This window comes from Telopea speciosissima, chromosome 7 (genome assembly GCF_018873765.1).
Source record: "Telopea speciosissima isolate NSW1024214 ecotype Mountain lineage chromosome 7, Tspe_v1, whole genome shotgun sequence".
In the NCBI taxonomy this organism is placed as follows: domain Eukaryota; kingdom Viridiplantae; phylum Streptophyta; class Magnoliopsida; order Proteales; family Proteaceae; genus Telopea; species Telopea speciosissima.
This window is the reverse complement of record NC_057922.1, coordinates 10,180,120-10,204,798: the sequence shown is the minus strand read 5'-3', so window position 1 is coordinate 10,204,798 and position 24,679 is coordinate 10,180,120. Positions and strand designations below refer to the sequence as shown.

General features: G+C 37.9%; 1 protein-coding gene across 2 annotated transcripts; it reads right to left on the bottom strand.

The window, feature by feature from the left end:
- Positions 1–161: 161 nt before the first annotated feature.
- On the bottom strand, positions 162–19,239 carry LOC122666661 (T-complex protein 1 subunit theta-like). 2 transcript variants are annotated; one of them, XM_043862699.1, is made up of 13 exons: positions 18,966–19,239; positions 17,939–18,201; positions 17,690–17,836; positions 17,409–17,570; positions 11,020–11,097; positions 9,024–9,157; positions 6,968–7,040; positions 6,817–6,894; positions 6,570–6,692; positions 6,302–6,396; positions 1,457–1,666; positions 717–774; positions 162–605 (listed from the first exon to the last, which is right to left on the bottom strand). In XM_043862699.1, exons 1-13 carry the CDS (start codon positions 19,108–19,110, stop codon positions 540–542), a joined length of 1,632 nt encoding a protein of 543 aa, XP_043718634.1. In that variant the 5' UTR covers positions 19,111–19,239; the 3' UTR covers positions 162–539. The 2 variants fall into 2 exon arrangements, with proteins under 2 accessions (XP_043718634.1, XP_043718635.1); XM_043862700.1 differs by lacking the exons at positions 162–605; positions 717–774; positions 1,457–1,666 and adding an exon at positions 1,733–1,886.
- Positions 19,240–24,679: the final 5,440 nt, after the last annotated feature.

Sequence of the window (24,679 nt, the reverse complement as noted above, 5' to 3'; positions counted from 1 at the left end):
ACATAAATACCTCAAGATACCTTTCTTAGAATTTTGATTTGCCGGATGAAGAATGTTTCACAATTCAGGCTGCATTAGTATTAAGCAATATTGTGAGTCAGATGTGGTGTCCCTTAAAGGTCCCCCCTCCTCTGGATGAATGAACTTGGGCAGCAAACTGCTCTCCTTCAATATCATGAACTCCACAAGAATACAACAGTGGTTGATGACATAAATGCACAGGCCAAGGCCTTGAAATTAGCAACCATAAAGTTACATAAAACAGATAAATCTCACGACTACAGTTGTCAATGCAAATTACAAGAAAGGGATACATAGAATTGCAAAACACCAACACTCATCAAAACAATGCACAAAGCGGTGTTTGCAAGTTTCATCTTGATCTTTTTTTTTTTTTTTTTCCTTTCATTGAACCAAAATTTTCCTTCTACCACATGTTAGCTCTCAAAAATGGAAACTAGAGCATCCATCGCCCAGAACAGAGAACCTGCCTGCAATATAACTGTCAAAATCGTTGGACTAAACTACAATGTGGGAAGCTAATCCTCATCCATCCCTGCAGCTGGGTCTCTCTTTGGTCCGCCTGCTGGTTTTGACATTATAATCTGCAAACATAGCAGGCAGGCATGTTTACCAGGAGCGGAACTACCAATAGCTACATTATGTGGCAAACAAAAGTTGGGAGTCCATTGAACCCAAAATTAACAGGGATTTACCTGATCTACCCGAAGAACAGTGCAGGCAGCATCTGCAGCATATTTAAGAGCAAAAAACCTGAAATGAAGCCCCACAAATATTATTAAAATAAATTTCATAGAACAGTCTATGTCGGGAACTGCATACTTGTACACAAGGGGGGGGGGGGAGATGTTTAAAATTTTTAAACCGTGCTCATTTTCCTTAACTCTGAAAAATAATGTAACTCCTGCTCTCATGAGGTATAAATTCATTGGTTGAACAATAAAGAGCGCACTGAGTTTCCGATCTCAATGTATGTAAGCCAGATAAATTGTCTCACATGCATCCAAAATCTGGTGGTGGGTTAATATGTAGCAATGGATAGAATGATAAAGCCTATCAAAGCAATAGATTAGAATAATAAATAAGAAAAAATAAAGTGTGCAACTTCAGTTATATATATATTTTTTTTTTTTATTTTTTTTTTGGGGGGGTTGGGGGGGGGTTGGGGGGGGTGGAGGGGGTGTGTGGTGGTGGTGGTGGTGGAGCATGATAGAAGAATGTGGTATCCGACAAAGTGTTTGTGAACATGATCTTACTACCATCCCACATTATTGAAACTCTAATATGGTTGAGATCACTGTCACTTCAGAAAAAAGATCCCCAACAGGCATTCTCACAAGCTGATGCATAAAAACATTGTCAAAGCAGTGTGAAGAAAAACATCAGACAGTTTCATAGCAACTTATTGATATTAACAAGTCAGAAAACAGCTCACTTGGTAACATAGAGGTCCCAAATATTCACAGCTGTCACATCTTTGCAGGCACCTTCATCCAAGTCAATTCCCACTTTCGTGTTTCCAGCTGCATGCTCAGCATATAGGGTAGAAATGATCTCCATTGCGTTGAGTCCAGCATTCTCAGCCAAGGTTTTAGGTACCATTTCAAAACTTTCTGCAAATTTTGCTACAGCATACTGATCCAAACTGCAGTGAAAGAATTGATATAGTTTAATCACCCTGATAGCCATGCTTGAGTAGATCAATGGGAATAAATGAACAGTAGAACTATAGCAGTGCATTCATGTGGTTCTTTGTAAAACTTTGTTTTCTTCTTTTCCTAAAAAAGGAGAGGAGAATACATCCACCCCCTCCCGAGTCCATTTTAAAACTTTCTGCAAATTTTGGTATAGCATATTGATCCAATCTGCAGTGATAGAATTGATATAGTTTAATAACCCTGCTAGCCATGCTTGAGTAGATCAATGGGAATAAATGAACAGTAGAACTAGAGCAGTGCATTCATGTGGTTCTTTGTAAAACTTTGTTTTCTTCTTTTCTATACATCCACCCCCTCCTGAGTCATCATGATCTTGGAATGAATTTTGAGGGGGAGGCAAGGTAGGTGAGAAGGTTGTCAAATTGATCAACTTACTAGTTCTTAAGTTATTTGTTGATTCATTTTCATAGTACTGCAAGAAAGCTATGCAGACATTTTTTGCAGCAGCAGTTGCTGCTTGATCTGCTTTCAACTCGAGGAAAAAGGCTTGGAATATTAAGGTTTCCTCAGGCTGATGTCCGACTAGTTAACCTGAAACGGGAGCATCCAAATGGGGGTGTTGAGATTTCTCTCAACTGACCTTGCGAAAGTGGGCCAAGTTCTACAGTTGGTTTATTGGCTGTTTATTTCAAGTTTCTCTGGGCTTGAGCATCATTTGGGCTTTTTCAGTTTAATGATGTAAAGGGCCTATTAAGGGTCCAATGGGTTAAGGTTTACGGCTATACGTATTTTTGGTTTTGTTAAAAAGTTTGCTCTGTTTCTTGATGAATCATTATTAGCTACTCAGAAAATGATAAAGGTATGGAAAGCCCTAGATTAGAGACTTGTAGAGTTTGTCTTAATTAGACTTCTTTCCATTTTAAGATTATCGCAACTCTTTAAATAAAGCTGCACATGGAATGGAAATATGGAATAGAGTTGAATACAGAGAGTTGAAAGAGAAAACTGAGACATCTTCCTCTAGAGTTTGTTGAGAATTAGGGGTTATTTTGTCACTGTTATTTTGGGTTTTTGGGGTTCTATGTTCTTTTCTTTATTTTAAGTCTTTATTTGTTAAGATGTAATAGGTGAGGGCTTAGGGGTAATTTCTTATAAACCCCTAACCAACTTACCTAATTTTATGTGTCTTTTTCATAAATAGAACAAAGAACCTGCAATAGAATTTCGATAATTCTATCGCAGGCTACTGTTTCCTTCTCTCGGCAGTGCGCTTCTCTTCTATTCTCTCTTCTTCTTCTTCTCTCTTCTGCCGGTTTAGCTAGTTCTGATTTCGAATGCCTTCTTCTGTTCTTGCCGACAAGTCTCCTTTTTCCATTATTTTTCCTGGTCAACCCAGTTTTCATTTACCTCCTCGTGTTTTTGGATGTATTTGTTTTGTTCACAATCTACATACTTATTCTGATAAACTCTCTCCTATGTTCACTAAGTGTGTTTTTCTTGGATATTCTTGTATCCAGAAAGGGTACAAGAGTTATGACCCTATCGCCCATAGGTATTTTGTGAGTGCTGATGTCAGCATGTCACCTTCTTTGAGGACCGTTCTTATTTTTCTTCATCCTCCTCTATCTCTAATGATGAGTGGCATGTCGACGCCCCTCCTGTCCCTGCTCTTGTCCCTTTCCCTACACCACCATTGCAGGTTTATCAGCAGCGTGACAAGTCAGTACCTCAACAAGAGGTCCCACTAGCTCCACCTGTTTCACCACCTCTGCCAGCTTCTTCGTCTAGTGTAGCTCCACTTTCATTTTCCACTGATGACTTATCCATTGCTTTTTGTAAAGGTACTCGCTCTTGCACTCAAAAGTCCAATGCCTTATATTCTATTTATAAGTATATGTCCCTTGCTCACTTACCCTCTTCTGTTCATAACTTTGCCTTGTCCTTGTCTTCCAACCCTATTCCCAAAACTCATACTGAGGCTCTTCGTCTGCCTAGTTGGAAAAAGGCCATGGATTTGGAAATGGATGCTCTCTTATCTCGTCACACTTGGAGTTTGGTAGATCTGCCTCCTGGAAAGGAACTTGTTAAGTGTCGCTAGGTTTACACAATTAAAAACCTTCTGGATGATTCTGCTCAGCAGCTTAAAGCCCGTTTGGTTGCCAAGGGGTAAACACAGACTTATGGTGTAGACTACTTTGAGACCTTCTCTCCTATTGCTCGGCTGTTTCTGTTTGCCTTCTTATTTCTATGGCAATTAATTTTGATTGGCCCTAGTTTCAGTTGGATATTAAAAATGCCTTCTTGTATGGTGATCTTCATAAGGAGGTGTATATGGAGCAACCTCCTGGGTATGTTGTTCAGGGGGAAAGTAGTACTCGGGTGTGCAAATTGCAGAATGCAATCTATGGTCTCAAACAATCACCCAGAGCATGGTTTGAGAAATTTAGTGCCACAGTTGTATCGTGCGGTTTTTCGCAGTGTTACTCTGATCATTCTGTGTTTGTTCGTCGTTGTGGTGGCAAGTTGGTGGTTCTAGTTGTGTACATTGATAATATTATTGTTTCTGGTGATGATGTGTCAGGCATTGCTGAGGTAAAGGCTTACTTACAACAGAATTTTCAGACCAAGGATTTAGGTGATCTTCACTACTTTCTTGGTATTGAGGTTGTGAGATGCAAAAAGGGTATCAATCTTTCCCAAAGGAAGTATGTTTTAGATCTTTTGTCTGATACTGGCATGCTTGTGTCTAAGTCGGTGAATATTCCCATGGATCTTCATTATAAGTTTGGTGTAGATGATGGCGATCCTCTTAAGGATGTGCACCAGTACAGGAGTTTAGTTGGAAAGTTGATTTACCTTACTGTCACAAAACCAGACATTTCTTTTGTTGTTGATGTTCTGAACCAGTTTATGCAAACTCCTTAGAAAGCTCACTGGGATGCTGCTATTCGCATACTTCGTTATTTGAAGGGTGCTCCTGGTAAAGGATTGGTTTATCATCTGAATCGGCATATGGATCTCGTTGCTTATTCTGATGCAGATTAGGCTGGGTCGACAAGTAATTGCCGTTCCACTACAGGTTATTGTACGTTTGTTGGGGGTAATCTTATCTCATGGCATAGTAAAGCAGACTACAGTTGTGCGGTCGAGTGTAGAGACAAAGTATCGGGCTATGGCCCACACCACAGCTGAGTTGATGTGGCTCAAGTCTCTTTTCCTTGAAATGGGATTTTTTGTGCTTACGCCGATGAGGATGTATTTTGATAACCAAGCAGCGATATATATTACGAGTAACCCTGTTTAACATGAGCGGACTAAACATATTGAAGTAGATTGTCACTTTGTTCGCGATGCTGTCTTGAAGAAGCTAGTTGAGACTCCGTTTGTTTCCTCTTCAAATCAGCTAGCTGATGTCTTCACCAAATCTTTGTTTGTTCCTAATTTTTACACCTGTTGTAACAAGCTGGGCATGGGAGACCTATATGCTCCAGCTTGAGGGGGAGTTTTGAGAATTAGGGGTAGTTTTGTCACTGTCATTTTGGGTTTTGGGGATTCTATGTCCTTTTCTTTATTTTAAGTCTTTATTTATTAAGATATAATGAGTGACGACTTAGGGATAATTTCTTATAAACCCCTAACCAACTAACCTAATTTTATGTGTCTTTTTCATAAATAGAACCCAGAACCTGTGATAGAATTATCTTCTATCGCAGGCTGCTGTTTCCTTCTCTCAGCACTCTATTCTCTCTTTTGCTGGTTAGTTAATTCTGAAAGAGAAAACTGATAAATCTTCCTCTTAACTGAAAACAAATTTTCGAACTGATTTTCTGTTTGTTTGCTGCAGCTACTTATCTGTTGCTACTCTCTGTACTATTTCCTTTATCTTCTATGTACTGTTCATGGATACTGTTCAGACCTAGAACAGTATCTTATCTTTGATCTTTTGCCCATAGTGGTCAAGGCATCGCCTAGGCACCACCTAGACAACCAAGCGCCTTCTCGGGTCCAATGTGACAGCACACCTTGTTTGATGCAAGAAAGGCGACTCCACGCCTAGGCATCACCTTGTGGCCTAGTGATAGCACACCTTATATTATATCACTTTTTTGACACTTCACGAGTTTACATTGATTTATATTTATTTTGTTTTTCATGATAATATGCTTTATATTATATCCAATGCTTTGTTTATTATATGTTGATTTTCTCATATTAGGTCATTACTAGCACAATCATATCATATTGCATTGATATGACTCCTATGTTGCATATAAGCATAATTATACAAAATTATCATTCCTATACTATTTTATATTGCACGCCTAGAACTAGGCACCCCTCCAACACCTTGGGTCGCCTAGTCACCTTGACAAATATGCTTTTGCCCTAATTTCTCTTTTCCCTTTAAGCTTCCCCTGTTTTCACTATTTTTCTAGCAGTTAAGCCTACATCTTTGAGACCTCCTAGGGTCTCCTGCATCACCACAACATTCTGTACTAGTTTAGGGATTATCTAAGGAGACAATTGAGATCATTCTGTGGCTTTTGGGCTCACGTAAGAAATCATACATGTACCCAAACAGTACAAAAGTGGAAAAAGAACAGTGAGAGAGAGGGAGTTACCCTGTTTCTTTAAATGAAAACTCTTTAAGTTTTCTTGCCAACTCTATTTCAGTTGCTGCAGCCCCAGGAACAATGCGGCTGTCCCTGCACATTGCCTGAGGTAGAGAAATGTATTATCAAATCATTACCTTAGACGTTGAAGATCTCATATGATAGAAAAATAATATTTTTAAGGCACCCAAAGAAACATTTCTGAACTATAATAATTAAAGTATATTCAAGATTAACCTTGAAAAATATTTGAAATACATTGATGTTCAAAGAATACCTTATAAGTATTAACACCATCATCAACTGCCCTTTCAAGGTCATCTAATATACTGTCAGTACTTCCTCGTAAAACTACAGTTGCTACTGAATTTCCATCTTCTTCGTTTTTCACAATAGTGACCTGTGTACGAACGCAAGGATGCAAATTAGCAGTTGGTGAGAAGTAATGAATTTAGCAACAATGCATAAGATAACAACAAAATATAACCAAGATGTTGATTTAATGGCAGGTCTAAGCAGCATACCCGAACACCACCAATTTCTTCCACTGAAATAGAATCAGCAACTCCCAAATCATCAGGGTTGGGTTGGCTAAGCTTCAGCTGTGGACAAAATGGCAAAAGTATATTAGGGGACATAGCAATTCAAACTAAACTCAACTGATGACAGACTTACGAGTGCAACAGAGCCAGTAGTACGGCAAAAACGTCGCAGTTCAAACTTTGAACTGATCTTTAAGACCATGAGTCTGCAAGCAAAAACAATGCCAGATTCAGTACCTTTTCTTTCTGCTAATCATTTTCTTTAAAAAAAAAAAGTAATTTATTAAGAAAAGATAGGCGAAGAAAAGAAAAACTGAGCCCCATTTGAAACACCAAGAAATAACAAGTCTGCAGCTCCAGATATGCAACCATAGTTGTCATTTGTCAAAGTGCCGCCTGGGCATCTGGGCAAGTTTCCAAGGCATGGGCGGTCATCCACCTTATCCCAACTTGACAAAGCAGGTGCCTTTGGACTCTGGGCGTCGCATAGGGGCATCCTTGGGACACCTAGGTCCCTGGGCATTTTTTTTTACTAATGTTTTTTTTCACCTAAATAATGTGTTTCTAACATTTTTATTGCTGTGTGTACAAGTTTGGGTATAGGTGAGAAGCATGGGATCATTTAGTAATCAAAAAATTAAATAAAGAAAGATAGAAATCAAACTTCACTAGTTCACTTCTCTTGTTCTCCTTCTCTTGTTTACTTACGGGTTTGTTTTCCCTACTCTAAATAATGTTGTTTCTAACATAATGATGTTGCTAGAAATAATGGCAAATTAGTGCATTGACTCAATCTATATTGTTGGTTCTATAATGTTGTAAGCATAATTATATTATTACTATACTAGATATATAGATAAATTCATACATTAAAAAAAAATGCTAGGTGACGTCTAGGCGGGTGCGACCCTCCAAAGCCTTGGGTCGCCTAGACACCTTAACAACTATTTATGCAACTGCCAGTTGAAACAAAACTAAGAAAACGATATGCCCCCAAACTCAAACACTACAATACTCTACATATACGAAAGAGGAAACAGCAAGGTTTTAGGTATCAGTTCTTCTAGCACAATATGACATGGCATGCATTTGTCATGCAATCGAAGGACAATGCACGTCGGCTCCATCGGACCATGAGTGAACTCGATCCAACATGTCATAGTTCATATCAATAGACAGTCACAAACTCAAAGTATTGTATTGTTGGACATGGAAGACTAGAGTGGCTGACATATGAATTGGTCACTATACTTGGGTGTCTATATGTTGGTCACTGTACTTTGTAGTTTCAACTATAATCAATATTATGTTCTTTCATCCATTGTTGCATAATTCATTTGTAGTTTGTAGTTTCTACTTTAATCAATATTATGTTCTTTCATTGATTGTTGCATAATTTACTTGTTTTACACTTTTACTTGCCAATTATGTCTTATAGTACTAAAACAATGTGTAGAATAGGCAATATTACACAAGGTATACAATAGGGTTCGACGTTTACTACCAACCAAGGGTGTAAATCCAAAACAACAATTTGTGTGTGTGTGTGTGTTTGAAGATTTACATGTGTTTATTTAGCCTAAAACAAGGTTTCCCTAAAGTGTCGGGGCCTAATATGGCCATTTTCCCACCAAAACAACCAAGAAAAAAGATGCATGGTTTCAGCAAAATTTTGGTGTTTCAATGGTTTCGAATTGACTGAAACACCAAAATGAAACGAGTTATTTAACCATGGGTTGGACAGCACAGTGAGATACTAGGCTAACGCCAATCACAAGAATTTCTCAATGGCCTACGGAACTCCCATGCTGAAGAACTATTGAAGAGAAAATAAATAAAATAAATATATTGTATCCAGGAACCAATTAACATTTGCAGCATAAATACATTTGCAAGCGTAATCAGCATGCTATATGCCCAAGAGTCAACTAAAGGACATATATTAATGTAACAACAAAAATATGTCGAGGACAATAAATTATTGATACATATATTCTCTTGCAATGATTCATAGTCCCCTTTGTCAAAGATCTTCATTTATTTTTTTCAATTTATAAATTTAAGATGTTAAAGCTTAAACTGAAAAAGCTAACAACTAAGTAATGATTAATTAACAAAAGAAAAAAGGGTGGGGCTTATTGAACAAATAAAACTCAATCCGGAATTGCAAAAGGTAAAGACTTGTTTACTTGTAGCGCTCACAGAAATGTAATGCCATATCTCCAACGGCTCCTCCACTGACAATAACTTTAGCCCCTGCGTCTGCAACTGCTTTTATAAGCTCCTCAATTTTTGCTTCCTCCGTCTTTGCATAGTTCTCCAGCTGCCGGATGACCACAGGAAACAAATAATTCCTGGTAACAAAAAGTACTACGTGTTTCTTAATATATTGATAATGAGTTGATGCAGTTAAGTCACCTAAAGGGGTTATTTTATTGGAAATAAGCTTTGGGATGGGTTATGTAGGTGTTGGGCCTTTGATCCCACGGGTTTTCTTTGTAATTAGCAATTTAATGAGCATAAAATATGGGTAGAAAGTAGGATAACGGGATTTACTTCATTAGTTTAGTTAGATTCTTGTATTGATTCAGTTTTTTTGTTTAATTTTAATTTCCTAGTCAGGTTATGTTACCTTATTAGTTAAGGATTGGGTTACGCCTTTCTTTTTTAGTGTTTGAGTCTGTTCATTGAGTCTTCTATATAAGTTTGTAAGGGGCTACAGCCTTGTACACGATTTGATTAATGAGATTGAGAAAAAAGAAGAAAAAAACATAGCTTTGTGCTTAGCTCTGTGAGAGAGTATGGTGAGATGCCATTGGTGAGAGGCCATGGGTAGAGACTACCCTATATTCTTCTTCCCTTCAATTTCTTATTCTGAAATTTCCTACAAATCTGAGAACCGATCAAAGTACTTACTGTTACTGGATCTGAAGTTTGCAATCCTCTTGTGGACTGGTTATCACTTGTGACTGGTCTACATTATGAGTTTGTTGTTGTTTAAAAAAAAAAATGCCTTTGTTGCATCAGTGATGTAGATCGAAGCATGAAGAAGAAAAGGACCAAACCACTATTCATGTTACTGTTCATTGGAAACTGTACATGTGGTACTGTCCACGTGAATAGTGGTGTGGGCCCCAATTCCAGCTTGGATTGGGTTTTAAAGCTTTGCTTTTTAGTTAGTTTCTATTTTTTTGTTAGCTAGATTTTATTTGTCTTTAGTACTTTCATTGTGGTTAATAGCCAAGATCTTAGTTAGCTTTTTGTACAGGTCTCAATATTGCCTTGGAAGAAACTTTCTAATCTGTTACTTTCTATTTTCTGAGTAGGAGTAGCAGTGGTATTTATATGTACTCAAGACCTTAGAGTGTCCACCTTATGATTTAGTGGAGAAAAGTTTTCTGCATTTTACCAATGACTCTGTGAAGCAGTGTAGGAAGAGTCCTATGTGAAGTGAGAGGCCTAGGTTGAGTGGGAGGCTCAACCATCTATCCCCATCTTCTCTATTTTCTGTTTTATTGTTCTGTGGAATATCCATCATCTGAAAGATATCGAGACCCTGGTTTTCCAATTTCCATTAATGTCAATGGTTGTTGATCCATTAAAAGACTGGTCAATCGAGTTCCAACCAAAGCTGGTTCTGAAGATGCAACTCCAACCCTGTGGCCCTATTCAAGTTCCTAATCACTGCACATAAATCTCTCTTGTACTCCACCTTCTTTTTTAATAAAATCTTCAGTTAATTTTGTTGGAAAAAAATTACAATCTTCAGATTTTTCTTATAACATTTAATGAACCACAATAATAGTGTTCTGAGCAAATTATTAAATCAGGAAATAGTTTAGTTCCCAAGCACCCAGCTATTGCAGAAATTAAGAGTCTCCCAAAGTACCCATTAGAGACGGTTATTTAAATGGAAAACAAGCAAATTAGAACACAAAATAATTAAAAACTCGTGCAAGCATGTAATTAAACAGCTAATCCCTCTCTACAAATGTCATTAAGTGGCATAGAATGAAGGGTCTGTCCCCCTTCTGACAATTGGTATGTAAAGAAAGTGAAACACGGAAAGATCATCAGTATCAGCATAGCACACTCATACCAAATTGGTTCCCTGCAGAAGGATTCATTCACATAAAATTAGACATTTAAGGTACAAAAACAAAAGCTACTTCCAACAATACCAACCTGCTCAGCAGTATGAATTAGGACTGTGCCCTTTGTTTCAGTTGCAGATGTATCAACACCTTGAGCAAAAACTGCAATCTACAAAAAGGGAGCATCAAATGTAGGTCATGATCAATCAAGAGATCAAGAAAAAAAAAAGAATCACAAGAAGCAAATAGAATTAGAGTAATCAAGCAAACACAAGAGGGCTTCTTTATGTTTATAATTCACAATGAAAACAGTTATGTAAGTCATTAAGGAGATTGGAGAAGGGAGTTGGAGCAAGTGTATAATATGCTTGCTATATGTTATACAGTTGTCACATTGAGTGGGCGGAAGATGATAGAAGGGTTTGGAGGCAAGCCCTGAAGGTTGCTTTTCAGAGGCAGTATATTACAATTTCCTTACTGAAGAAAGTGACAAGGAATAGGAGAGCATACATTTTCAAGTCAGTAGATTATGGAACACTAAGACACCACCAAATATGGGCGGCAGCTCTCAACAAAGGCTTTGGCACTAAATATCTCACAGCACAAGCCATGGCAGTCAGCATCCCATCTTTTTCTTATTGTATAACCTTGCACTTAAAGTCTGGAATAATCTTTCAATATGTTCAGGGTTCACATCACCTGGCCTGGAAGTGAACTGACTCAATTTTCTCAACAGAGTGTCCCTTTGGTTTAGAAAGTTTCCGACCTATGGAAGTTAGTGACATATGCAGTGGTGTGCAGTCTTTGGAAGCACAGAAACAGAAGAATTTTTAAAGATAATCCTAGAGTTTCACCATAGAAGCTCATATTGCCAAGTATTTAGCCAGTTAAGCTGTTAAGCTTTCTTCTAAAGAACTTATTGATGTAGATGATAATGTTTTACTTCCAGCTGGGATTCATTGCTTTTTGAATGACTCCTTTTGTCTCTTTTTTCTTTCATAGATACATCAGCTGGATAGCTCAGCTTTTTTATGGAGGGTTTATATGGGATATACTATCTATTGTAATTATCTTCTTTTTTCTCAAAGAACTGAAAGATCATTGATTAGGTAGCTAGGCTTAAAGGAAACAAACACTAGCAAACCTACAAAAAGGGGAACCGCAGTGAACCTAAATCTGAGGAATATGACAGAAACTTGAAGTGAATAGAATTTGCAAACTATAAACCCGATGGGGCTGAAATTACTATATCATAGAGTTCCTAATGGGGTGAATATATGGTTAGAATATCAAGGCAAAATGACAGTTAGATAAGGAGATATGAATATGGACAGAGAATAAAAAATAGGGAAAACTGAGGTCTAAACAAAAAGAGGAATGAAAAGGTGGGGAAAAGAAGGGTGGGAAAAGAGATGAGAAATGAAAAAAAAAAAAGGAAAATGACAAATGAAAGATGAAATATAAAAGTAAGAAGAAAGAGGCACAGCCCAGCAAGTCAGGAGATTCTCAGCTAAATGGGGTCTGCAACATGGATCCTTGCCCTCCAATAGACCCTATCCGGGGTCATACTTGGTACAAGACCTAGACTATGCATGTCCTTCCTCACAAGTCACAACTTCTCCTATAGTCATCTTAGGCCTGCCTCTACCTATTTTAGCTCCTTTAGTTGGGATCACATCACTCCTCCTTACTGGGGCGTCTCTACTCCCTAGGCCTCTGTTGCACATGATCACACCACCTCAAACGACTCTCTCAAAGCTTGTTATTGATCGAGGCAGCTCCCAAGTCAGCTCTAATACGTTCATTCCTTACTTTATCCTTTCTAGTTTATCCGCACATCCATCTTCACATCCTCATCTCTACCGCACATAGCTTCTCAATATGACACTTCTTAACGGTCCAACATTCTGCCCCATACATCATAGCCGGTCGTACAACAATTCTATAGAACTTTCCTTTGAGCTTTAAAGGAATACGTCAGTCATACAACACTCTGGACGCACCTCTCTACTTCATCCATCCCACTTTAATTCTCTACGAAACAACCTCCTCTATATCACCTTCTTTATTTATGATTGATCTCAGATATCTAAAATAGTCACTTTGTGGTATCTCTTTTTCCTCAATTCGCACCATGTCAATATCCATCATAGTGTGACTAAAATTACACATTATATACTTCATCTCCGAAAGCCTCTTGTTTCCAAGGTTGATCTCCATATCTTTAACTTTTAATCCATGTTTTTGCCTCATCCACCAAAACGATATCAAATAGTAAGGAAAACTAACATAACTCTCAATCCACCAATCCAATGAACTCATGAACATCAAGCTCGGATCGAGTGGAGTAGATGGAGTAAGGAATAACATAATCACATCTCAGATTAATTTGATGGCTAGATACTTAGAAACAATGACTGAAACTCACTCATATGCTGTCAAACAACCATATCGCAGACATGAAACAATACTTAAAAATCATAGGAGATAAAGAGAACTTGGAGAGCAATAACAAGGATTAACTTAACACAAAAGAGAATGTGAGAATCACCTAGCAAATGGCCACGACAGGGAGAGAAAGTTTCTGGAAAGCTACTGAACAGTAATGAAGACAGAGAAAAAGAAAAGGGTACAAGAAGAAGAGAAGAAGGGGATATGACCAAAGGTTTCACCACCTATGGTCCGCGGGAAAGGCTTCACCACCAGTCCCAAACCATGGATTCACCACCTTGGGTTGCACTTGATTCACCACAGGAGCTACTCTCAGCATCACCACCGAAGAGACACATTCAATTGATCAAAAGCCAAGATCTGTGGGCAGCATGCCCCATCTCCTTTATTTATACAAAATAATAAACCGATTACAAGAATAAAAACTCTCCTTGCTACTTCGCTGTGAAGCAAACACTAAAACAGAATCCTTCTATAAAGGATTCTTAGCTATTACAAGGAAAATAGAAAGCAAATAAAATAGAAACTAGCATGGGATCCTTCTAAAGGATCCATTGCTTTTACATGCAAAATAAAAAGGTAGCTTGTAGTAATTCCACATCTGGCAGTGCCCACATAATCAGCCCAAATAGAAACTCCAAAGGCTGCTGCTTGATGGCTGCATATGAGCTCTTGATGGGCTTAAGCTATGAACACCAAATGGGCTCAAACATGGGCCTGACTATAACTTGAGCCATGGACTATTGTGGGCTGGTTATAACTTTAGTTATTGTGCCTAATTACGGGCCTGAGGGTTGGCCCTTTTGGTTCTTTCTCCTCCTATGCTGGCCTTGTACTGCATCAATGATGTTGTTGCTGATCCAAAAGAAAAACGGGGAAAAAAACCCTGAAGAACTTAGTGGGACATAAAACTATATCTGGACTGATGTTAGTTGCTACCAAAATAGAGCTGCCATTGCTCCATTTTTCAGAGAATTAAATGAGAGGGTGCTAGGGGATGTATATCACTTCAAAGTTAACTAGAGGAGGTTCCAACCTATGGAATAGGGTAAAACATAGAGATATGGGAGGAGAACAACAGAGGTATGTTTTCCAGTAAATCTTGCCAAATTCATTAATAACGTGTGGGGAAGCATTACCTGTGATCAACAAGAAATGGGTGAAGCTAGTTCCACCATACACAGAAACTTCAGTTTGGGATTTTGTCCACTGCAAAGTTCTATTGTTGGCGACTTTAAGAGGAGAGGTTTTCATTTTGGCAAACTGGAGCATTATGTATCAGGGCTCAGAATGGAGTATACAAATCAATTTTTTTGTCCATTGCAGACTGAACTTGGGTTTGGTTGCTTTAAGCCTCGTGAAATGAAAAAGGAAACTTGGTTCCCATGGCCTCATGCAATGGACAACAGGAGGGCACTTAGGGTATGTATGGCAATCATTCTGTTTCAAAAAATTGGTTCTGAGTCAGAATCGATTTTTTTTGTTTCTCGATTTTTGGAGTAATTCTGTACAAACAAATGTTGTATGGTAAAAAATTGTTTCTGCTATTACATAGAAACAGAAACATGTATGGATTCATGGTTTCCTCCTCCATGAGGATGCTCCACAATGGATTCATGGCAAGAAAAAAATGCTAGAAGGGTTTACCAGACAAAAGAGAAAGAAAGTGAGATAAAGTTGCACATACACACACACAAGAGAGAGAAAGAGAGAGGAAATGACAATGGTAGAAGCTGCTGCATTGCCCTTGTTCATCCTTCTCTTCATCTCAATATCCGAATCCAAGCTCACCACCAACTATTACTAGAAGACTTGCCCTCAAATGGAGCAGATCATTCAAGACATCGTCACCACCAAGCAGATCAACAACCCCACCACCGCCGCTGGCACCCTCCGCCTCTTCTTTCACTACTCTATGGTCGACGGCTGCGACGCCTCCATCATCATCACTTCCACTTCCTCCAATAAAGCCGAGCGCGACCACGACCTCAACCTCTCCCTCTCCGGCAACGCCTTCGACGTCATTGTCTGCAGTACTTTGGATGTGAAAATTTCGATTTTGATTACGATTCCCGACAGTTTAGGTTTCGATTACATCGACTTCTCCAACCCTCTATGCAAATCACTAGCGCCCAATTAAAATTTCTATAAAAATTTCTACCACCCTCTATCCAAATCACTAACACCCAATTACAATTTCTATAAAAAATGGGGGAAAAACCATTTTTCCTGCCATGAGGAGATCCAGAACAATCTAAAGGCAAGTCCTACTTCAAGCATATTAATAAAAGCAGGGAAATCATACTCGCCAAGAGCCCACTTGCGGAACTCACCATCGTCGCCATGGAAACACAAGCTCGGAGAGTCTTCCTCTCTCTTCTACTTCACCGTCTTTTTAGGGTTTCATCTTTGTTCTCCTTCAGTTTTCCTCTTTTTTCAATCTTTGGAGTTCTAAAGCCGACGAAGAAGAAAGAAACGAGAGAGACGTCGAGTTGCAGGGAGGTCTTGTTATGTTTTGATGGTAAATTCCATCAATGCCCCTGATTCACTTAAGTCCACTTAATTCACCGAAAAATTGGTAGAATCAATTCTAAAATGTGAGAAACACCATTTTGGTGTTTCTCAAAAGCTTGCTAGAATCTATTCTATCACCCGGTCCATTTCAAAAAATCACAGAAACGGACAGGACCTCCCATACATAATTTGTTTCAATTCTATCCCCATAATCAGAAAAAACACCAGAATCCATTTTTTGAAAGGTTACCATACATACCCTTAATGGGAACATCAGTCCACTGTCTGGAGCCAATAGACATTGGTTTTCCTACACAGGTCTGGTATCTGTACTTATGAGTTTGATGACCACATTCAAACTTAGGAAATGATTTGGAATTCCGTTTTATGGATAATGGACATAAATGTATTAGGAAATGTTACTTGCACCAAACAAAAATTTTTTTCCATTTCAAATTGGCAGGACATCATAAAGAGGTGCTTTGTATAAATTCCTGCAAGATTTTCCATCTCTGTTTCACTTTTTTTTCTTGCTACGCATAGTCTAGTTGTGTTGTTTTTCTGTATTCCCGGGTCTTTCTTCAGTAGACAGGACAAGATCCACCCACCAGAGGCGGGGAAGAACCTATACTCATCCTATTGGATATAGTCATTATATAATCTTTTAATCTTTGTAAATCAGTCAAATTCTTTTTCGACCCTAAAGAGAAGGGGGTTCATACGAAGAAATAACATCAGTCAGCAACACAACAAGCATAGGAAAAAGTATTTTGTGATTATAAATTAAGTTGCTTCAAGAATGAAACCACCTAAAAAACTAACCAGAATCTTATGCGCACAAATATTGAGGAAAGCCACCCCAGAACTTTGTCATACCAAATAAATTTGATCAGGAAGTATTCAGATGAATGTACAATTAAGCAATATAGATAGATGACACCATCCAAATACAACAACAACTCAGCCTTATCCCAACTAAATGGGATCGGGTACATGGATCCTTAACCTCCAATCGGCTTTGTGCATTTGTGAATGCAGTGGAATTACATTCCAATCAATTCTTGTTATTCAATTTTAGCATTTGGCTTGTCCACGAATTGGAGCTAAGAAAGAAATCGATGGAATTCACAGCCCCTAGCAACTTAGCAGCATCATTGTAAAATAAAATCAGCTTCCCATAAGTACATGGCCAAGTTCACAAATCCAGTGGGCTTCAGTCCTTCCTGATCTTCCTGGTACAGATTCTGATATACTTTTCAGTTGAGATGCTCTTCTAAGGCACATTCATTAGAGTTTCTGGTTGTTTTCATAGCAACCAAATTAACTTGGTCATGAATAGATCATTTATTACAATTTGACAAACTTATGGATTGTGTTACTTTATCGAAATAAAAATTACGTCATCCCCGGAAACACATGAAAAATCAAAGTACGTCTAACTGCAGGAGAATTGTAGGCACCATGAAGTAGAAGAAGCATCTATTAAATGAGGAAAAAGAATGAAGTTCACCATACCTTAGCTTTTTCCACCCTCTTTATACTCCCAACAGAATCATTTTTCAAGACCATACCCCGAACCACAGAACAATTGTGCAGACCTCCTCCAACAAGCTTTGTGACACGGACATTATCTACATTAAAGTTTGCAGGGTTCTTGGGGCACACCTGGATACATGCCTGAAATGAAGAGGTCATCACATTGGCAGTATTATACTATTATCAATACCATAGATACAATAGAAAAAACCAACAGCAGTCATAGACAATTAAAATTATAAAATTCTGTTCATTCTTACATCAGCAACAAGTGAGCATAAAATATCTTCTAGTCCAAACTGCTTGCTAGCAACAGCAGCTTTCATTCGGGAAACAACTTGATCCTTATTCCGCACATCCATTGTTTCCGAACCTTTCTCTACCAACTCCTCTAATATTCCAACTGTCTGACAATCAAAAAGGGAACCCAGACAAACACATTGAGCAATTTTCCTATTCACAACTATTAGTTTTATACATGTAATACTGATCTCAAATATGAACAGAACCTTATTAATAGCCTTTGTGTATCCGCTAATGATTTCACTTGGATGCAGACCCATCCTGATAAGCTCCTCTGCATTTTGAAGAAGCTCCCCAGCAAAAGATACCGTCAAATTAGCTCCATCCCCGATTTCCTCTTGCTGAACCTTTCCAGCTAGAACCAAAATCTTGGCCGCTGGATGCTGAACCTCAAGCTCATTCACAATAGTTGCAGCATCATTTGTGACAAAGAGCTTGTCCAAATGATTAATCACCATCTTATTCATACCTAAAGAATACCAGAAGAAAAAAGATTAGTCGAACACCTTGTAAAATCACACATAGCAAGATCAATGAGCTATAAAAGAAACAAGAAATGTTCACAGCATAAATAAGGAACCTCACAACCACATACAAATGAAAGCACAGCTCAAAAGAAATCCAATGAGCAGTAAACCTCAGACCCCTCCCCCCACCACCCAACTTCCCACCAAAAAAAAAGTTAAAAGAAAAATTCCCCATTTTCTTTGGTATCCATGACTGTGAACAGACCCATGTTGTCAACTCATAGGAATTTTTTTAATTTAAATCCCACAGGCGAATGTTTTCCATTGTGTGGCCGCACTGTTACTTTCTTCTCTGTTTTATGCACTTTCAAGTGAAAAAAATCCGGAAGCTCCTACGTTCGCGACCAGCTTACTGCAATTCGCCACATTCTAATACTCCCTTCCTACATAACTACGAATGCCTTAAACCAACTCAGTACTTCAACATTCCCTAATCCCGAGTTAAACGCATTACCTCAACCAGCCAAACCTTTGCATCCTAATCGTTAGAACCCCTCCCCCTCCCACCTGAGGCAATATATTATATAATCAGTAGCATCTAGTCAGTGACCATTTCCCATGAATGGAAGCTCTGAAAAATCCGTGACCGTCCAAAATACCAATGAATCGAAAGCCCATGCATAGGGTAGATCAACGATTTCAGCATATCCGAGTTTATAACATCAACAAATAAACCCGAACAATATAACTAGTCAGAAATCATTACCATTGGGACCAAGCGAAGTTCGAGTGATGTTGGAAAGTTGCTTGCAGGCCTCGATGTTCTTGAGGACTGCTTCGTCGAGCCCTGAGAGATGCTTGTGCCCTTCTTTGAGCATCGATTGAATCCCATATGGTTGCATTTGGAACATTTTTTTGCTGTAGAAACAGATCTCTTCAACTGGAGCACGTTAGGGTCTTTTTTGTGGCAGCAACCAAAAACCCAGAAGTAGCGATCTCTCTCACCTGTTTCGAGACTGCTAGAGAGAGACTGATAAAGCTTCAATTTCGAGAAACCGCGAAAATGGTTCTAGGGTGTACCGTATGATAGACTCAGACTACGGTCTACTATCATAAATAGGGTCTTGAACTCTAATTAGAATATCTCAAGGGTCCATAGTGAAGGCTGTAGACCACTGCTAAAACCCTCTAGTTTGGAATCTTTATTCTGCCCTTTTGATGCCATCAGCATCCAACAAGGCAACATTCTCCACGAGGATGTGAACTGTGAAGTTTAATAAAATTTGTTGATCACTTTGAAACATTTTTCTTTTCTGGTAAAATCTCTTTGATATATGGGAAAATTACTTTATCATACAAAATATGTATCTAAATTACCAAAATGCACACCGAGTTTAAAACACAAATGAAAATATTTAAAATAGATATGGTTATTACACAAAATAGTGTACACTCACCATCCAATAGCAATATACAAATGATGATTCCCACCAAGAATTTGATCGTTGGGAAGGAAATCAGCTAAAAAACACCTTAACCTCTAGTTTCCGTATAAGATCAGTATGATCTGAAATGATCGAAATCGAGATCAGCCCAAATCGATTGATCTGATTCGATTTTTCAAACCCTAGGTCATGCTACTTCCATACGAATTAGTACTGAGAAACATGTGCACACCTTTTTTTTATACGAGTGCAAAGTGCAGGGTGCTCTAGCTAGGAAGGGATCTTAATCAATTTGGTTGAACAAGCAAGTATTCTACTTTTCTATCAGCCCTCGCCCAATGCTATCTTAGAAAACATTGGATTGTCCTCAATCTACAAATATATGGTCCCAGTTGTTTTGATTGTCTTTTCATTCTTTACAAAGTATTGAACGGTATGTCTAATGGCTTAGACATACTTTTTCAACAATTCTACCCTTCAATTTCTACAAAAGAGAGTGATATTCTCTCAAGTGCAACTCTTCATTCACTTTTGTGATCAAGAGTGTATCAATGCAATAGTTCAACCTTTTAGACATGTCCCTAGAGCCTTTTGATAAAAAATAAAAAAATAAAAAACACTAAATTAAAAGTAAGGAGGTAATATTGTATTCTAGTATAAAATACTCATTATAATATTTTCAATGCATTAATAATCATGAAAATTGAATAGAAAATTGTGTTTATTTTAAATTAAAATACAATATTTTCTCAAATTTGAATTTGTATCCATTTATATGTATAATATAATTATTCTCATAATATACATTTTCATGTATTTTTAAGTATATTTTCTGACAAAAAAATAACTAAGTTAATACAATGTCAAATAAAAAAACTTACGGTCGATTTAATGACTATTGCACATAGGAATTACGGGCAGTGAAACTGCTAAAGTCATTTTGGCCAAGTGGACTTTTGTGTGCACCATAAGATATGAGGTAAATTTACTTAAACTATTTAAACGCATCTGATTTGGTCTCTCCTCTTATTGGCTTGGCAACGTCACACCTATTTTGAACCATTGGTCTTATTTTAGTCATCTCTCATTCAATATTCATTGGATTTGGGTGAAATTGGTGTTGTAATGATGGTAAGATGATAATAGGAGGATAACTTTTTTTTTTTATGAAAGGAGGAATTGTATTACTAAAATGAAGGCAAATTAGTGCATTGTTCATACATACAAGGGATAAATTGTCTAGCAACTACATTAGCCTTTGATTTTAACCAAATTAAAACCCTATCATCTTATAAATTTTGGAATGAAATATCCTTTGACATGTCCGAAATCTACAAAAAAATAAGTTAGAAGTTCGTATGACCAAGGAGAGTGGGATGGAGTCGAAGGAAGTCCAGGCAATAAGAGGATAACTACTCCTCAATTACCAAATAACATTCATGCATATTGGATAAGACAACCCATGAGAGGGCAAATGGAAATACAACTTAAAACTTTGCTTGTCCAACACAATATAGAAAACACTAATAGATTGTAAATGAACGTGTTAAAAGTGTAATTGATAAGGTGGGAAAAAGAAAAGAAGACACAAAAAAGTTAGAGTGGTTAGACAACTTGCCTATGTCTTGTACCAAATAACATTCATACCTGTTGGATCCATTCCCGTGGTATATCATTTTTAGGGTTTGTTAATTTTGGGGCTTATGTTTTTATATTTTATATGTCATTTCCCAAATAAATTTTAATTCATATTTTAATAACAATTCAGTCTTTTTCCAACTAAGTGGGATCCACAACATGGATCTTTGCCCTCCAATCATACTTGATACAAGGCCTAAGCTATGTATGTCTTTCTTCACCACTTCTCTTAGGGTCATTGTATGTCCGACTCTAATTGTTTTAGTTATTTCAATCTAAATCAAATCACTCATTTGTATTAGAGCATTCCAAGATCTCCGTTGAACACAGTCATACCACTTCAAATGGTTTTCTTGCAACTTGTCATGTATCGAAGCTACTCTCAAATTAGCTTTAAAATGATATTTCTTTACCTTATCACTCCTAGTTTTACCATACATCCATTTCAACATTCTATTTTCGCTACATTGAGTTTATCTATATGATGCTTCTTAATTGCCCAATATTTTGCACCATACATCATAACCGATTATATGCTTATCCTATAATATAAGGGGAAAAAAACATCACCCGATTGTGCAACGTACACCACCTTTACGCCTAGACATAGGGGAAGTGTGAAATGATCACCGCACCCTTAGTCATTTATATCCTTTTATGAACGGCGTGCCCTGTGTTTGGGCGCAGGGCGGTGTGCGCTGCGTGACATTCTTAAGTTGGTTATATATGCATTGGTTAATGGTTATTGCCATATCGGAAGGTTACGTCTAATCCTTTCCTGTCTCAAAATTTATGTTTTCTGGCACATGCGTGGTGGGGACAGGGGTGGCGCCACCACCATAAAAGGAGTAGCCGACCATACACGTGAGGAAATGGAAATATAATGGAATAATAGTTTCATGGTGCCAGTTCTACGATAGTATATATGTTTGTAACCGTTCTTTCTCCCCTTAGATATTTAAGACATTGACCATCTTAATTATTTGACCATCATAATCCTTTGATCCTCTCCAGCGCACATCGTGTGGCTGGGGGGTTTCGATCCACACCACCGCACACATCTCGGTGCAATGACGTGTGGATCGAGGCCTCCCAGCAGGACGATATGCGCTGGACATCGTCCTGCGCGGGAGAGGATCTCAATCCCTCATCTAGACCCGCCAATCCAAAACAAGATCCCCTAATTTACTGGTCCTGTACAGCTAAAAGTACAAGTGTTTACCACTGTGGACCAATAGATAAAAGGAAAAGAGCATAATCGGACTTTTCAATGCTTAAAAGATGCTTTTTTCTTTTAGCTGATTGGGTATGCTTTGTTACTCGTACGACGTGAGTCACATAGGATCGGTCTTTCCAGGTTCTTTACTGAGTCAATCAATCTTTCCTACTCTCTTTAACTGTCAGTCATCCACTCTGGAAAATGCCCTTCTGTTCCAAGTTTTCTTTTTTGGGTCGATGAAACCTTTTTATTTGAAGGTTCCTTCATCTGGATTAACAGCGAAAAGGCTATCATTAGTGAATTGTCTATACCCTTTTTAGCTTTTCAAGGGGACAGCGGAGCACAAAGTACCCTCAAAGCAAAGAATTATAAACTCACTTCGATCCGTGAATACGCTACCATTTTTTTGTCTGATGGGTTCGATATAAACTTTATTGGGTTTTGTGAAAATTTATTTAGATCACTTCTTAGTTGAGTTGGGTTTTCAATTTCAGTTCCAATTATGTTGATAGCAGTCGCTTTTGTTAATTTTGTAATTTGAACTCTTTGCCAGTTTAAATTTCTGCAAATCTGGTTGAAATATGGAGTGATTCTTTTTGTTGTTTTTATTGGATTCAATTGCAGTGGTGGAAAGTAGGAACCTAGGGTTTTGCAGTAGCTGACGTGCAATCTTAAAGGTATTGTGATTCATTAAATTACGTTTGAACATCTTCTGTATTAAATTTGGGCTGTTATCATCATATTGAAACTTGGGTGAATGCAAATGAAGTACGTAATGGATCTACTTGTTGGTTCCCTTTATAATGTTTGGTTTGTTTTCTATAATGAACCTGTTTTGGTGATTAATTTGTTTGATAGTCGTGCTTTCTATGAAAGGAATGGAAGAAAGACTTAACCTGCATCATTATGCAGACATATCCTAGAAACAATTATATTTGCACCTTGAGAAAATGAAGAAGCAGGATTGATAGAATGGCATTTGAGTTTTCCCAGAGAATTGATGGGAGTAGGAGCATATTTTTTTTTCAATTGCACTTGACTGTTACCCTGGCTATACAGAGGACACTGGCCCACTAGAAGATATTTAGTGTTATGCTAGATACTCAACAAAGTTGTAAAATGTGTAGGAACCCTTTTCCGGAAAATATTTGTTCACTTTTTAGGTTTTCTGTCATTAATATCATCTAGAGAGTTTGGAATCAAGCTTCAAGTTAAATCAAAGCCTTACATGATCTGCATTAGCAGAGATGCTCTTGGTTCCTTCTGTGTTAGATCAGTCTAATTATTTTTATCCCTATATCATCGATGATGATGCTTCCTTTTGTATGTGTCTTAACTGAAGGCTCATTTTAAGATGTTCGTATGGGGTCTGTTTGAGAGAATTTTTTGTTCGTTATGGTTGATAAAAAAAGGGCGTACCCAGTGCATGAGCCTCCTGCCACTGCGGGGTCTGAGGAGGGTCATAATGTAGCAGCCTTACCACCGCTTCACGTAGAGGCTGTTCAACATGGTAGATCAGTTCATTTTTTTACAGAGGGAAAGTTTTTGTTTGTAAGCACTCATTCAAGCTATGATAATATCGGGAATGGGATAGCAGAGAGTCGGACTGCCTTGTATTAGCTGCACGGATCAATATTGAACCAGAGATTGTTTGTGTGCGTTCTCAAGTAGATTTGTTTGATGTGAAGCATGCCTTTCTTTGCAGTGACCTATTTGTCTATTCAATGTGTTTTTGACCTCTTCAATCCTTGCTAGCTCGTGGGCAAGGTATTATGTCTGTCTGTGAAACTAATATTATGCCTTCTCTGAAACCTGTTCTCTTTACTATGATATAGAAATTTCATGCTTAAAAGATATTGATGACCTTGAAGAGGTCCCATATATTGAAGACTTCAGAGTAGCTTGCCTGAGAATCCTGGCCTGAGTAACGTTAATTTGGTTCTATGCCATCATAAATCTTATCCTAGGCTGCAGTAAGCTACCATATTTGGGATTTTGTCAGTTTCATATTGATTATTAAATATTGTAACCTTCCATTGTCTTCAGTCATCAACATTCTCTCTCTCTCTCTCTCTCTATATATATATATATATATATTTAGAATATGCTTATTGAATCTCAGCCTACTCTCTTAATTTGCTCAGGTGAATGACTTTATAGAGATCCCCATTGCTGAAG

Excerpts from the sequence above, each read along its gene's own strand:
- LOC122666661 (XM_043862699.1), bottom strand. The coding sequence starts at position 19,110 with ATGTTCCAAATGCAACCATATGGGATTCAATCGATGCTCAAAGAAGGG. Across the intron at positions 17,837-17,938 it reads ACACAAAGGCTATTAATAAG|ACAGTTGGAATATTAGAGGA; the intron begins GTTCTGTTCATA and ends TTTGATTGTCAG. Across the intron at positions 17,571-17,689 it reads TATGCTCACTTGTTGCTGAT|GCATGTATCCAGGTGTGCCC; the intron begins GTAAGAATGAAC and ends TCTTCATTTCAG.